The sequence below is a fragment of the Triturus cristatus genome, chromosome 7 (genome assembly GCF_964204655.1).
Source record: "Triturus cristatus chromosome 7, aTriCri1.1, whole genome shotgun sequence".
Lineage (NCBI taxonomy): Eukaryota > Metazoa > Chordata > Amphibia > Caudata > Salamandridae > Triturus > Triturus cristatus.
Genome location: NC_140590.1, coordinates 1,138,201,613 through 1,138,218,125, shown reverse-complemented (window position 1 = coordinate 1,138,218,125; position 16,513 = coordinate 1,138,201,613). Strand labels below are relative to the sequence as shown.

At 45.6% G+C, this 16,513-nt stretch overlaps 1 protein-coding gene across 3 annotated transcripts in view; it reads left to right on the top strand.

Annotated features, from left to right (window-relative positions):
* The window catches only part of HK3 (hexokinase 3), a 302,793-nt gene that overhangs the window by 202,626 nt on the left and 83,654 nt on the right, over positions 1 to 16,513 (top strand). For all 3 annotated transcript variants that reach the window (XM_085618301.1, XM_085618303.1, XM_085618302.1), the window contains exons 6-7: positions 3,685 to 3,780; positions 5,615 to 5,714. In XM_085618301.1, coding sequence (XP_085474427.1) covers positions 3,685 to 3,780; positions 5,615 to 5,714 — 196 coding nt within the window. The remainder of the gene's footprint in view (positions 1 to 3,684; positions 3,781 to 5,614; positions 5,715 to 16,513) is intronic.

The window sequence follows — 16,513 nt, the reverse complement described above, 5'->3', positions numbered from 1 at the left end:
TGTCTCAGCATACCACAGGTATCCAGGGCATCGGTGTACCCAGGGCCTACCAGGGGCTGAAGCATGTATTATGCCACCCCTGGAATGGCCGCCCAAATCTGACACAACTGGCTGCACGACAGCTGGGGCCACGTGGTGTAATCACCCGTTGCTGTAGGTGTAGTATTCCTACACCTAAACCCTAAAATGGACACATGGATTCCTATCAGTCACTCCTATAGCAGGCCTTATCAATCCTGAAGGCAGAGTGCAGGGAATCATGTGGGGCGGTGCTCTGGCGCGAGCTGAGCCCGTCGACGGCTTGCGGAACCAAGTCCTAATAGCCGTTCCATGGTGACGCGGGCCAACTACTTTTAATGCATTATAATCCTTGCGGTTATTTGCTAACTTTGGCATCACATCACCTACACATGTCGAGTAAGGTGTCATACGAATGGGAATACGAACCCCTCGCCAGTCCTGGCGACGGGGTTAGCATTCCCCCCTTTTAGAGGGACACGACATGGAAGTAACCTTGAACCCCGGTTAAAGTTGACTCAAGCCTCAGCATCACAAAATGGATGCTGCCACCAGACACAAGTCTGACCTCCTGCTGCTGGGGGACCTTCCAGCAAGGGGAGCTTGGACAAAGGGTTTCCTGTCGAGGGCGGTGTTAGCACCATCCCAGACAGGGTTTGTGTATCCCAGGTAGGCAGGGCTGAAAGGAAGGTGATTGCAAGTGGCACCCCGGTGCTCACTGTGCATAGCCCGGCTCAAACCAGTTTCGGGGGCACACCAGCCCCTGAGCTGGCGCGAAGCCGGACAAAGGATAGGGGTGTAACCACCCCCCTCCTGGCTCCACCCATAGGTAGAACCTAGTCACGGGCCAGCCCCTTTTCTTAGAATAAAGGTAGGAGCGAGTCCCCTTCCCAAATTGGATAATCAGATAATCGGATAACTCCGAATCACAAACCACTTTCCACGAAAGGAACTCTTGACTATTTCTGAAGACTCTCCCTTGTGGCTAAGGAGTAGCCACCCTGCACCAGCAGGCACCACCTAAGCGCTTGCGGTTTGCTGTACGTCTCCTACGGATCAAGACTGCCCAGCTCGACGAGACCCAAGTTCCCTGCCATCTCTGACCTTTTACCTACCTCATCAGCCCAGCTGAGAGTCGTAGGTGTGACGAGACCTGCGGGACCGGCTATCTTCAGAACCTGCACGACGCTTATCTAGCACGCCCACCGAGGGACCCTCGAGTGAGTGCACCTAGGGTTTGAGAAGCCCTAAACCCTGAGCAGCTCCAGCATCGAAGTCTGTCTCCCCAGCATCCACGAGATCTGCGTGGGGGCCCTTCCGCTTCTTGCTGTTCCCAGCGTTGTCCGACCACTTGCCGACCGGCTTGTGGCCCTCTTCACGACGCTCCAAGATTATTTGCATCACCGGTCTGGTTGCTCCAGACTGGCTCTTGCTCCCCTTCAACAGAGGAGTACCACGGACCCTCCTGGTCCACTCCCGACGCCATCTTGACTCCCCCGCTTGGGTTGCCACTGCCAAGATCCGCTGCCCCTTCCTGGGCCCAGCATCATCGACAGCAGACACCTTCGTGGGACAGCTCGCCCTCCATCCTGGTCGCCGCCGCGCCTCCTGGTCCGAGGAACAGCTGAGTCCGACGTCACCCACTCACCTGGTCGAGGTGACTTCAGCCGGTACCCCCCTGGTACCCACACGATCGCTGGCTAGCGGTTGAGAACTGAGTCCCCTCTGCTTTCAGGTTTCCTTCATCACCGATCCAGGCTTGGATCGCTCTGAACATCGTCACTGGTCGCCTGCCAGCAACTTCTTCTTTCAGGCTCCTGAGACTACACGAGGACTCCCGACATCTTGCCGAACTTCACGCAGCCGCAGCCTCCGGGCTAGGTAACTCGAGCATCTCGGTGCTCCATCGCAGGTTCGCTCTACAAGTGTCCAGTTCCTTTTTCGTTTAGACCCACTGATCGGAACACTCCGGAATCAGTACCTCCAGACTCTAACCATTCGCATTTCACTGTTAGTGTAGATGGTTTCTCGTGCCCCTCGGGCCTTTGCGTAAATTGTGCAACTGAAGTATTTTCCTAAGAGTTTTGTAGTGTGCTTAGCTCCCTGACTCATAAAGAGCCAGGGCAGTCTTGTTATAAATAAATATCCTTTTATTTTCATAACAACTTGTGTGGTGTCCTTTCACTTGGTGTTCAAGGGGTATATGTGATGGTAAACAGCTGGCCTAACACGCCCTCTAGAGTTTAGCCTAAGACTGCTCGTATCCACGCTACTAGGATAGCTGGTCTATACGGTTGACTTGCAACCAATCATCAATAAGGGTCGTTTGGAATGATACACAGTGATCACTAGAATAGTGAGCACTACATATCAGGCCAACTTCTCACACCAGGTCCTCCCACATCTTGCACCCCCATGCAAGTTTAGCATTCGACAATATATCTTTGTAATCTTTCCTAGCCCTATAGATATCAATTCTGTTACTGGCTTTTAGCGTCTGCATAAGGATGGATCTGGTCTTTCTGCAATGGCTGTCGAGCCATACACAATGAGAATGAGGCAGGGGACCCAAAACGATGTTTCCCCAATCATTTTCCCATAGGAAGTTTAGATAGAGCTACAGCCCAAACCGCTGAACGGATTTACACCAAAGTTGGCAGGAGGCTAGATATTGGGCCGGAAAGAGGGTTTATTGTGATTTGGTGTACATCCGTTCTGTAGTTTTCCAGGAATTAATGCTCAAAACGTTGAAAAAAGACATAAGGGGCCAGGTAGGGATACCCTGAATCCCCCAGGACTGGTGATGGGGTATATATATATATATATATATATATATATATATATATATATATTCACTGAAAAAAACAAAGGTTACTGGGACATTATAGTTAGGTTTATATTTTACACACTCAAAACCATAGAAATTCAGGAGCTATAGCTATACTTATGTTAAGAAACTAAAACTCATGACCTAAAGTTACTTAATGCCACGAGCTATAGTTTCTTTAGATAAGTATATCTATAACTGATGAATTTCTTTGGTTTTGTGTGGGTGAAACATAAACCTAACTCTAACCTACCTGTAATCTTTGTTTTCCAGTGAATTTCCATGGTTTTTAAACGTAGAGTAATATAATATTACCGTACGCTAATACAACCACCATCGTGCATGGTCTTTGGCTGTGTGTGGCAGGGGTCCCTGCAGCCAACCCCCCCCCCACCCCCCCACATGCACATCTCCACAGTGCGCATGTCCTTTGGCAATGGATGGTGGAGGTATGGTGTGTGAGTGGGTGAGGTTTATTTCCAATCGGCCATCCTCAACAGCTCTGCATTTCAATGTTTCAATTTAGGTAATAAGGAGCCTTACTTCTTCTTTAGCAAGCATGATCTGAATACGAATGCACGTATGTGATCACATAACTCATGGCCATGTGAAGTAGCACGTACTGGTAGTAGCAGCAAAGTATATACCATGGTTAACTACTGCCAGACTGGATATATGTTATTTTTCTTAATAACATGTACTGCTTAGTACATGCTGTGATGATTGCATAGCCTTGGAACATTGTGTCGCTTTGCCACAGGCCCTGGTGACCTTGGGCCCTGCTGATGGCTTGTCGTGCAGTGTCCTGCTAAACTTTTACTTTGTCTCTTACTCTGCAGAGTGTGCTGATCTCCTGGACCAAAGGCTTCCAGTGCTCCGGGGTGGAGGGAGAGGATGTGGTGAAGATGCTTCGGGATGCTATTCACCGAAGAGGGGTGAGCTGCGGAAAGGTGGCCAAGGTTGAGCAAGAGGTGGTAGTGGGCAAGATGATCTTGGGGATGAGGACTCAACACGTCCCGGTATGCTAGGGTGTAAGGATTCTCAGGATAAAAGTTCACAATTTAAGGTCATGTGGTTCAGATGGACATAGATGGAACATGTGGATGGGTGAGGGTGTGATGACTCCTGTAGTCACATGTCTCAATGGTGTTGTGTCTGAGGGTAGGAGGAATTTGGGAATGAGAGAAAACAACATGGTTTTTGAAGGGTAATATTCGCAGTTCAGGTCACTTAGGATTTTTTCTAGGGTCGAAGTTTGAGGCCTTTTCTTTGGGTGGTGGTGTGGCCTATGTGGGTGTTGTCTTTTACTACCAGTGTCCTAGGCCCACCAGTATTTTTGCATTCCAATTTAAGAACCAAGTTTTTCACTGTTCTGAAATGACTCTCCAGTGGTAGCAAAGGCAAGCAGTCAAGGCTTACTTTAAGACAGATCATGTAAAAGTAAATACAATTCAATAAACTCAGGCTTGGCCACTGTTATAGCGTTATCTTCCAAAGAACAATAAGACTTTTATAGACAAGTAAGTTCACCAAGAACAGTAAAAATGATGATACAAATAAAAAATCAGAAGGCCCCTTCTGGGGCAACAAACGACCTGATATTAAATTATATTGTGGTGCTGCACGCTGGGGAACTTGGGGACATTGGGGCCATTAGAATAGAATAGTAGTTGTTGTTGGGTCAGAATTTGGAACTTGGATTACAGTTAATTTAGAGATACGCTGGAGTTAAGGGCAAAGGCTGACATTAAGAATAGTCATTAGAGTTTAGGGTGTGATTTGATGTTGCGGGTTTGTTTTCTGTTTGATTAAGGATGAAATTTGGTGAAGGATAAGTTTGAGAGTGATGTCAGAGTTAAGGTTTACTGGAATGGGAATTTGTTACAACTGAGGCTGGTGATGGTTCTAGGCTTAGGTTTGGAAATGCATTTTGTTTTCGTATTCTGGGCTGAAAGAGGTGCAAATTTAGGATCTGGTTATTATTAATGTACAGATTGTGAATGTAATGAAAGGTAACCATCCACTTCATCTGAGAATCAGGAAGTAAACTCACATATGAAGTTTAAAAATGAAAGGTGTTAGATGACATTTCCAGAAGGGATGATTTGGGTTGGAAAAAAGGGACAAAGTCAGGAGGAGGGCAGAAGAAAGACAAAGAATAGGAGGTCAGGTTCCATTTGTGGTGTGGATTTAGGCTTCGAATTGGGAGAAAACGAAACAGAGGAAGATCTTACCCAGCACAGAAATACATCCGTTTCCTACTACTTTTCTGTCACACACATTCCCCCCCTCTCTCTCTCCCTCTCTCTATTTATCATCTCTTGTACTCACACAATAGAGGAGTAAAATTGTGTCTTCTGCTCAATCTTTCCACCTCTGGATCAAAATGTATTGTCTTTTCACTCTGCCCATTTGTCTCTATCTTTGTCAAGTCTCTCACCTTCTCTGTCTCTGTCTCTTTCTCTTGATCTCCCCCTCTTTAGCACATTGTCTATTCTTCTACTTCGCTCTCATTTTCTGACCCCCTTTCATGTTTTTTTTTTTATCTCACACGCCTCCCTTTATTGTGTCTCCGGTTTATCTCTTTCCCTTGCCTTTCTCTCCTTCGCCTTACTCGATCTCCTCTTAGCATCTTTCTACTACCTCACAAGTCTGTGCCGCCTCTCGGGTTCCAATGTTGAGTACTGGTCTCTCCACTCCTCCCTGTTTGTACACTCCGATATCTTCTAGCACTCACACGCACCATGGACCTGTATTCTTCTCCTCTAGGATTATGACATCAACGTTATCGCCATTGTTAACGACACTGTCGGCACCATGATGAGCTGCGGATACAGCGACCATAGCTGTGAGGTTGGACTCATTGTGGGTGAGTATTCCTCTCATTCATTCTCTGTGCTTTTCACTAGCCCTGAGAAAGCTGAATCTGCTCGAACTTGAGTCATCTACATTTTTTAAATTCAACAAACTTGCAACCTTAATCAAGATTCAAATTCAAATATGGATAATAAAAAACGAATAACTTGGTTTAGAATTTAGTGGATGGGTAATGCGTCACAAATGGGACAGATGTCCTGTCTGTGGTCTGTGTTATAATAAGTAAATTAGGATATAATGCACTTGTATTAAGGCAGATGTGATATCCGTAATCTCTGTGATGCAACCCTCATGTCAGACTCTAATTCAGGCCCTAAATTTGTTGCAGCTTGTCATCAGTGTTTGAAAAGCATAGGGAAGGTTTAGGTATTGAGGAAGGCGATAATGGACAATTTTATTGCCTTGGCTTTAGGCCAGAGCTGTGGTGCAACCAGCACTAATGCGGCCTGCACCTGTGTTTAGCACTGTGCCAAATAGGAACTGAGAGTAAATAGCGCTTGTGATCGTCACTCATTACAAGGTCCAACTGGAGCTTTGGATAAACACGAGTGCTCAATGGGGAATAGGTGTTATTAGCACAATATCGCTTGCACGTTTCCCACCATTTTAAATGGGTTCTATAATTGAGCTCAAAACCTCAGATGTCTCCAATACCAGATGAAATTTGAGCAAGAACGTTTTTCAGAGCTTTAAAGGAGGTCATTAGTTTCAGAAGAGGGCACTCCTTTTATTGTATTACAAAAAACGGATAGTTACAGAATATTTTTTTACCATTTTAGAAGGGGATGGTACTTTTTTTGCATTAGCATGGCAGACTTTTAAAGACTCTATATAGGCCCTATATTTAACATAAAAAGAATTGAAAATTCATAGTCTCATTATGGTTTGATGGAGGGGGAGCCTGACCTGCTGACCCCTTGATTCCCTCACCTCATTTAAAGGTGTTGGAACTGCAAGGATTCCAACGGTGGAGCCTCAGACTTTACCCAGTGACCCATCAGGGCCGCTGGGTCACAGAGGTGTAATCCACACCACATGTAGAGCGGGAATTCAACCACTGACCTTTCCTATTAGAACCACCATGCAAGTCTGTTGGACCCGGTGTTGGAATCCCCCACCGCGGCCACCAAAACGTTAGACCCGGTGTTAGAATCCCACACCCCGGCCACAACGTTAGGGAAAGAAAGGTCGCCTCTAGAGATAACCCCCGCTCCACCCCCTTGGTAGCTTGGCACGAGCAGCCAGGCTTATCTTCAAGGCCAATGTGTAAAGTATTTGCAATTACGCTCACAGCAACTCAATGATGACACCACAAATAGACTCCAAACGAGTTTCATAGAAAAACAAGTATATGTTTATAAAAAGATATACGATGCGACCACACAATACTAAACCAACATATGCGTCGGGGTAATGCTCCCCCTGGCCTATTATTATTGAGCTAAACTAAACAATCCTATGTAAGCCTAATGTCGTAATAGGCAGTTCGTTATGCAACATAAGAATAATGCAGATTGTCAAACGGCTATCTGGCGATTTGTTCTGTCACTGTAATGCAGTGCGTAATGCAGCAACGTTGTAAGCTGTTCTGCCCCCGTAATGCAATGCGTACGGTCCCCTTCAGATACTCTGTTAGGAAAAAGTAATGCAATGTGTGATACAGTTATCAGTCAGTTCGTTATGCGAAACTAATGCAATGCGGAACACATATATCAGGCTAGTCGGTATGCAACACTAATGCAATTGTAATACGACAATCCGGCAGTTCGTGATGCAGGACTATGACAAGGCGTAACACATCTATCAGGCAGTTTGTTATGCAAACCTAGTGCAATGCATAACACACCTATCAGGCAGTTCGTTATGCAAAACTAATGCAATGGGCAATACGAAAAACAGGCAGTAAGTTGTGAAGAAATAAGGCAATACAGTCATACAATCAGCACATACTCCGTTATGCAGAAATAATGCAATATGTAATTTACTCCAGCACCTTTCACGGTGCCTCCGGCGGTCTCTCCACCACTTGTGTTGACTTGTGGTTAGTCTCCGGCCACAGTTGCCCTCCCACACGGGTAAGATATAACACAGTAAATGTAGCTTCGCACTCCGGCCCGGGTGCTGACACTCCCTTGGCACACGGGCCGCAATCCGACCCGAAGCAGAGGCTCGTGCTGCAGGACGGAGAAAGAGGCGGAGAGCGTCTTCCTCCAAGTCCGTGCCCCACCCCAGGAGTCGACGCACGTTACCTGGGGGGCGCAAACCACTCTCCTCTCCGCGTCCAGCGACTTGGGCCTCCAATGCAATCTCTCAGAATTTCTGGGCAATGAGAAGATCCCAGGCTGCACACTACATCAGCACTCAGAGTCAATGAGACTCACTGGAACTCTGGGTGCACAATAACCAGACAACTTCTCACGAGGGTCTCAGGCTGCATACGACACCCGCACGCAGCGTCGCTGAGACACACTTGATCTTCTGGTGCCCACGATCACAGGGCACAACTTGCGCAGGTCTCAGGTGGTAGAAAGCACATGCACTCCGCATCGCTGAGACACACTTTACCTTCGGGTGCCCCCGATCACAGGGCACAACTTGCGCAGGTCTCAGGCGGTAGAAAGCACACGCACTCCGCGTCGCTGAGACACACTTGATCTTCGGGTGGCCTCGATCACAGGGCACCTCTGGCGAGGGTCTCAGGTTGCCAAACAGCACACGCATGCAGCATCGCTGAGACACACTTGCCCTTCTGGTGTGCACGATCACGGGCCAATCCACGCAAAAGTCTCAGGCTGCACCAAGCTCACGCACACTGCGTCGCTGAGACTTACTTGGCTTCCAGGTGCACACGCTCGTTTGGAACTCCCGGTGCCCAAGATCCAGGGCACAACTTACGAAGGTCTCAGGCTAGACAGAGCACACGCACACAGCAAATCTGAGAGTCTTCTTTGGAAACTTTATTGTTCTTAAACAGGGAGCCAGCTCACCTCGGGCCCTTGGGATACGTTACTTCAGGACACAGCACAGCAAAGTCCTTTCAAGCAGGGGGACACAGCACACAGCAAAGTCCCTACAGCCTTTCCTTGGTTAAAACAGCAAACTGCAGACCAGCCCACAGGCACACAGCAAGGGACCGTCCTTCCCTAAAGTCTATTCAGTTGTTTCTTCCTTGGCAAAGGTTCCTCTTGAACCACGAAGTAGCTCCAGTCTTGTTCAATCTTGATCAAGCCATTATCCAAAGTTCAGGGGCTTCAGCTCACATAGTTATACCCCTCAATGGCTTTGAAGTCTTTGTGTTACAGGGGGCACTGACCCCTGTTCAAACCAGTTCTGGGTGCCTTCCTACCAGTGACACCTTCTTCCTTTGATTAGTGGGGGTCTGGATTCTCAATCACTCAGCAGGAGATGGGACACTTGTTTTATAGCACCAGCCCCGGCCTCTTCACCTCTAGGGCTACTCCTCCCCCAACACTCCAGATGCAGGTCAGCATGTGCTATCTCACCTCGTCCCTTGGGTCAAGACATTCCCCACATCCTATTGCTTTTAAATCCAGCCAGTCAATCCACAACCAGGCAGAGACACACAGAAATGTTGAAAGCACAAAAACCCAGCCACTTCTGAAAGAGTGGCTTACAAACACATAATGCAAAAACCACCTTCATAAAAAGATGTGTTATTGCAGGGTGAGTTCAGGCATACTAAACTTCACCATTCCATCTTAAGCCTTTGGGAAGATAGGCTGGAAAACATATTACACAGCATTCCCATTCTATTCTAATGGGCAAGATGGCCTTTCAGCAGTGAAAACGAAATGGCCATTATTTCACTGCCGGGACATGGTACACACCTTGGTACATGTCCCACCTTTCACATGCACTGCACCCTGTCCAGGGGTACCATATACCTACCATAGGGGTGCCTGATGTGTATTGAAAGGGAAGGGTAGGGCCTGGTAAGTGCGTGCACTTACCAGAAAGACATGGCAGTTTAACAAACTGCGCGCAGGCCCTGCAATGGCAGGCCTGAGTTTCCTTTTCAAGGCTACTTGAGTGGGTGGCACAATAAGTGCTGCAGGCCCACAAGTAGCATTTGCATTACTATCCCGGGCACACATAGTGCACTTTACTAGGGACTTCACTAGTAATACAACATACTAATTATGGACAACCAATTACCATTACACTGTACACAGGGAGCACTTGCACTTTGACACTGTTTAGCAGTGGCAAAGTGTCCAAAGCAGTTGGCAACACACGTCAGAAAAAAGGTCTAGGGGAAAAGCAAATGGTTTAGGGAACTTTAGCCAAAAAGGGCCAAGTCCGACAGAGTCAAAGAGGCTTTGTGCTGGAAAAGGGAACAATGACCATGCTTTGCAGGCAGAAAACTCCCTGCGGATCAGGGTCATTTTGTTGTTAGGCAAAGAAAAAACGTTGCTTTGGTGGTTACTTTCTGCAGAACAAAAGAACACGCAGAGCAGGCCGCAACAAAATGGCAGCCTGCCAGGCATTCACTTTTTCCTAAGTGTGTCTCCGCCAATCAGGCAGGATCTCTAAATGTGGCAGGCTATCCTCGGCCACCTGACCAAGACCAGACCCTTTGCTAAAGTGACGGCCTTGCTGGCCACCATTCCAACTAGACCCCAGACCAGCTCTGCATGTGCCGGTTAGTTTCAGTTTGAGATTATGAGGAAACCAATTTTCAGTACATTTTAACATGATACAGTACTACTGAAGTCACTTTTAAGTGACTGTTTTATGATTGACAAGCCCTGTATCTCTTGCGGCATGACTGAACTGGACTTTGCTAAGTTATCACTGTCAGAATAAAATTTCTTTTGAATTGTAAATTACAATTTCTAAAACACCCAGGGCCAGATGGACTAAACATTGGTCTCAAAATACTTTTCGACACTTATCAGACAGTATTTTTGCAACATGTGTGGTATTTTGAAAATTGACCTATGTATGGGTAGGTGTGTTTGCAAATTGCCTAATTGTAGTGGGTCGCAATTCAACCTACCCCATGAATAGTAATGAAGTAGGTGTATCATAAAGGAGACTGATCAAGTTGAGGACATTAGGGGCTGGGAACAATTCATAATGTATCATCAAAAGGTTACCCCCAAGACCATCAATCTAATATTACCTAACTTGAAAAAACCAACATGTTGTTTCTCCAAATGTCAGTGACCTGACTTATTCTTACCTGAGAAATTCTACAATGGTGTACACTAAAATAGATCGCGCCAATAGAATTGATCTGAACAGTGATCTTAAAATAAATAAATGGGAATATACAAGGAGTCCTGTTTCTTTATTCATCACTTTTTTTGTGCCACTTATAAACAGAACAAACATGGTACCTGTAATGGTTTACACACTTTTAACCCCTTGCATGCGTCGGACAGCCCCTGGCCGTCCGACGTCACGGTGGACGTGTGCGGAGGACGGCCGGGGGCCGTCTGTACCCCGCCAACTCATTAATTCGCCCGCACAGCGTGCAAGGGGTTAAAAAGGTATACATTTGTGACCACATTAAATTGAAACAAAACATATACAGACCAAAAACAATACATCACATTAATCATTGGACATACAATACAACATATAATAACAATTTACTGCAAATGCACAGGAACAACGTGAGTGGCTGTTGACGGTAGTTTTGTTTTTGCACTTTTGCAAAGCGATAAATATGTTGTGATGTCAAAACTGACACAAGGACTCATTTTGCACTAAAAATAGCACAATATCATGGTTTTGCATTTCAGATAATTATCTGTAATTTTACTGAAATTTCACGTAAATTTGCAGAAGCAAATTATACGAATTTCGCACAACCCTAGTGCAAAGCTATTTTTCCCGATAAATGGGGCTGGCAGCCCATTTCTATCTGAGTGGAGGATGTCATCTTTGCAATGATGCAAACGCTTTTCGGGGGCAAATATTTCCTCGTTTCCCATTATGTTAAAGATAACACTTCAGCCATAAAAGCTAAACTTAGGTTCACATATGTTGTGAAGATGGCGCAGAGCTGGTGCACCTGTTCTGTAAAGAGGAGAAATAACTTTTTTATTTCAATGGCAGTATCTTGGCTCACATTTGCAGTTCTGCCAACTTTACCATATTTTACTCCACTGACAAATAAATCAGACTTTGAGACCACTAATAACTGAGGAGGATACACAACTAATATCCCTAAATGGGTTGGGTAGACGCTCTTTTCCAGAGCAGTGAAAGTAATTTTTGTAAGAGTGCCACCAGCTTTTAGAGGCCAGAAATGTACACCTCCTTAGTTTTCACCATGTTAAGTGCATCACTTTCTCTAAAAGTGGAAAAACAGATTTGAGATCCCAAATGTTGTGGTCGGATGCACACATGGGTTTATACAGCGGTGCTGGCTCCCCCTTTCCAGGTGCAAAGAAAAAATAATGTTTCCTCCTCTGCCAGACCCCAGGCCCACATTTGTATTTCTTGCAACCGTACCCTTTTAAGACCAATTGTTAAATGGAGAAATCTAGTTTTACATAGGACTGTAGCTGGGAGTATATGGTTTGGGGGTGCATTGCACCCCTGTATGACAACAACATAAAACAGAAAAAAAAGCTGAAGGTGTAGTGTTGAAAGTCTCCACTGGGTAGATCTCTTCTGCTTTAGGAATGTTTGTGGGAAAAGGGCTGCAATATGTGGTTGAGCTTTAATAAACACCTTTTTTCCTAATTCTTTTTGATTAAGGCACTATTCTTCCCTGAATATTGTTTGGAAAAGTGTATGGCAGATGTTGTCGTTCAAAGCATATAGTTAAAAAATAACACTAATTTACACACTCATTTTACAAGGGTGAAGTAGGGGTGTCTTGGGTGAAATTTAAGTTACACTAGGGTAAAATGCCCTGGGGCATATGTACAAGCCCCTATTGCCACCACCACATCACTTTTCATGCTGTTGTGGTGGTGATAGGGGCGGCGCCTTATTTACAAGGCAGCGTTTAGCCACTTAACGTGGCTTAATGTTGCCTTGTAAATAAGGCCTTCTTTTACGCTATACTTAGCGCGAAAGGGGTGGGCAATGGTTGTTGCGGTGGGTGTTCCTCCGCAGCACCCATTGACGTTGATGCTGCCCCCCTATTTACAAGGGTGCGGTAAATATGGGGCAGCGTTAGAAATTAAGACCAGGGAAAACCTGATCTTACCCTGGCGCAACGGGGAGAAATGTTTAATTTCTCCTTAATTTTTCTGTTTCCATGTGTGCTGCGTTTTGCAGCACACATGGAAACAGCAAAACACCAATGATTGTTTAATGTGCAGGAAGGTGGCCCTTCCTGCTCATAAACAATAATTTTAAAAAAATGACATTTTGCATCTTCTATGTGTGCTGCATTAGGCAGCACACATAGAAGTTAGAAAACGCCATTTAAAGATTGTTTATGTGCAGGAAGGGACACCTTCCTGCACATAAACAATCTTCCCCTGCAATGCCGACACCCTTACACTATGGTGCAAGGGTGTCTGTGTGGCGCTAGGTGGCTAAATTAGCGCCAGCGCAGGAGGAAAAGCAGGGGTGCACCATATTGTTGTAAATATGGTGCAGCCCTGCATTTCAGAAGTGTCAGAGCACGGCATTAAGGCAAGGAGGCTAACGCCGCGCTCCGCCACTTCTACTGTAAATATGCCCCTTAGTTTGCCTTTTTGACGTTGACCAAAATGCCGTGTGATTCTGAAAGAGCCACCTCATGACTTACTTTAGTCATATCTGTAATTGGGTGAATTTAAACATGTGAATACACCTCAGAGAACTGTACCAATTGCAATGTCCATCTCCTTTCACCGCCATAAAATATTGATTTATTAACGCCTGACCTCGAACGCAATGCCGATCTGGTAGAGCATGTCATACCAGTGGCGCTCCTTCAGTACATAAATATTCTTCCCAAAGTTATCTACTGCTGATGTAATCCTGACAATACCGAGATTCTGCTGCTTGGGGCTGCTCCATCTTTAAGGTGGGAGAACAATTGGCCAGCTTCTTTGCCTCCTGCCCCGCCCCGCTCCCCCCTTCCCCGGCTGCAATGGGGAGGAATTTGGAAGTTAATTTAGATAGTCAGCTGTCAATTCAAGCTCAGATTGTGACGGTGGTAGGATCATGCTTCTCTATTCAAAGACCCTTAAAGGAATGTATTTTATTTCTTCCACTGCTCCCCATGAAATCTATGGTCCATGCGCTGATGACTTCAAGATTGGACTACGCAAATGTGCTTTATATGGGCTTACCCCATCAATGATTAACCTTCTGCAGATGGGACAAAATGCAGGTGCTCGTCTGCTGCTAAAAATTCCTTGTCGCAATCATATTTCCCATCACCTCACGGCCCTTCATTGGCTGCCAATCAGCAAAAGGATCCTATTTAAGCCCGCCTTTTGTAGTTCTGGTCCACAATATCTCTCAGCGAGGTTCATTCATAATCATTCTCTGAGGGCCTTGCGCTCTTCTGACAGCCTATCAGTTGAAAATCCTAAATTGAAAGGGTCCAGGGAAGGAGGCCCTTCCTTCTCTTTCTTGGCTGCACAGTCTCGGAATTGACAGCATGAAAAATGAATCTGGTTACCGCAAATCTCTCAAGACCTGGCTCTTTAGGCTGTAATGTGGCCTCTCCCAATCTGCAGTTGTTTTGATCCTCGCGCCGGGACACTTTTGGAAGTAGCTGTGTGCAATATAAATCCTATTATTCATTCATTCTGTGAGCTGTGTGTGTCCCAGCTAACACTAAATCAAATATCTTATTTGAATATTTTTGTAATATCTTCCTCTTAAAATATCAATTTGAAAAGTATTGTTCGCTCTATTTTGCAATCAGAACCTCGCTCTGGAGTTCCAAAAGGCTGGCATGTAGGCTGTCTGCTACATATTTGTCTATAATCAGCTTTCCCCTCCCTCAGACAGGGTCTCTGTATATTGGTGACATTTTGGCTGCCACTGGATCAGCTCTGTGTAAAAAATGTATCGACTTGTCCCCTGACTTCCTCGACTGACTTACAAGCTAGTCATGTGAGTGCCTCTCTCCTCCTCCAGCTACTCCAACCATTCGTTTTGTTACCCTGTAAGCTTGGAAAACGCAGAACAGTCATCCAGGGAGATGATGAAGAGAGTGAAGGGGTCTCCCTGTGGCACCTTCTCTATTAGGGCTCGTTTGGTCATGAACGGGCATATTATCAAGCACGGCGTTAAAATTATCGCAGAGAATTCCAATAGAAGCCCATGTTCACACCAGAACATGGGCTTCTATGGGAATTCTCAAGGGCATATTATCAAGCCCATTATCGCCGCTTTAGCAGCAGTTTTCTGCCGCTAAAGCGGCAATAATTTTAACACCGTTTCTTGATAATATGCCCCAAAATGAGCCAAGTGCCACAACCCATTCCCCTATTTTCAGTTTTATGTAGTCCATCCAGTCACTATCTTTGAACCCTCTCACAGCCCCTGAAATCCGCCAACAGCACTCTTCATGAATGCCCACTCACCGCGAGACTCTCGTGGCTGGATAGTGCCATCTACACATTTTTGAGGGGCAGAGAAGGTTTTTGGTCCAGCACACATCCTCCCTCCATCAATTGAGTCAAACAAAAGGGTGTGCTGTTCCATAACAATGACAGGAAACCAGCCCAGCCTATGTTATGGTCCTGGACTCACTCGGGTCATCAAAGGTGGCTCCTGTTAGAAGCACAAGCCCTCACTCACCAATACTGGAATGCTTCATTATCAGGTTGTGCTCCTCGTTGCGCCAGAACTGCAATGCCCAATGGGTCCCTCGAAGGGTCATTTTGCTGGAGATCTTTTAGTATTGCCTCTAGGCCAGGAACATCAGTTTAGGTGAGCTATGAACCTTAAAACAAATGTAGATTGGTATTGTACTTTTACAGTTGACTAGAGATCGCCTATATACTAATTGTATTCATCGGGTCTCTTTCAAGGATTAGAACAACACAGTAGATCTTAGGAACAATTATGGTTACTCGATAATCATTACAGCAGTCGACATGTTTCGTGCCTAATCTGCCCCTAATCAGAACAATTACATTTCATCAGAACCTGCTTACAACCTAATCTACCCAAGTAGGCACCAAAGGGTTTGTGAGTGAAATTTTCCTACCTAATGTGCAACCAATTATTGTGTACAAACTTACACCCTAAATATGGTTGTATTTCTTATTGCACCACATTGACCCTAATCATGAGGTAATAGAGTCCCTTAGGAATGGCGGGATCTTTGACTACCCGCTGGTCATTTGACCTTCCGATAGTCTCTTACCTTTTGCCTAACCATCACTGCCTTCAAGAACGCCAAATAAATAGGACTTCTCATTGATTGAGAAAAATAGATGCACCCCTTCCAGTGTTACATGTCGCCTACGCTACTAGTTATACTACTAATAATGATGGTAAATGAAAAATTGTCACAAATTTGTTCATGGTCTACTCCCTTTTTATTCCACACCAACTTCTTTTTTTCTTTACTCATTCTTCTGCCTGGAGGCACGTGACCGATGCTGTTTCCTTCCCCTCGCGACTGATACCTTTTCCTTCCCCTCCATGGATGTCAATTCACCGAAATGCCGGTGGTAGCAGAAGTGACATCATACACCCTTTGACCTTCACTTTCAGTCACACACACACACTTACTCATACACACAAATTCACACTCTGTCACACATAAACACCAGCAAACACGCACACAACATATATTTAAAAGCATTCATTTTTGACTTACCTCAGCTGCCATGGAAGGGCCTATTC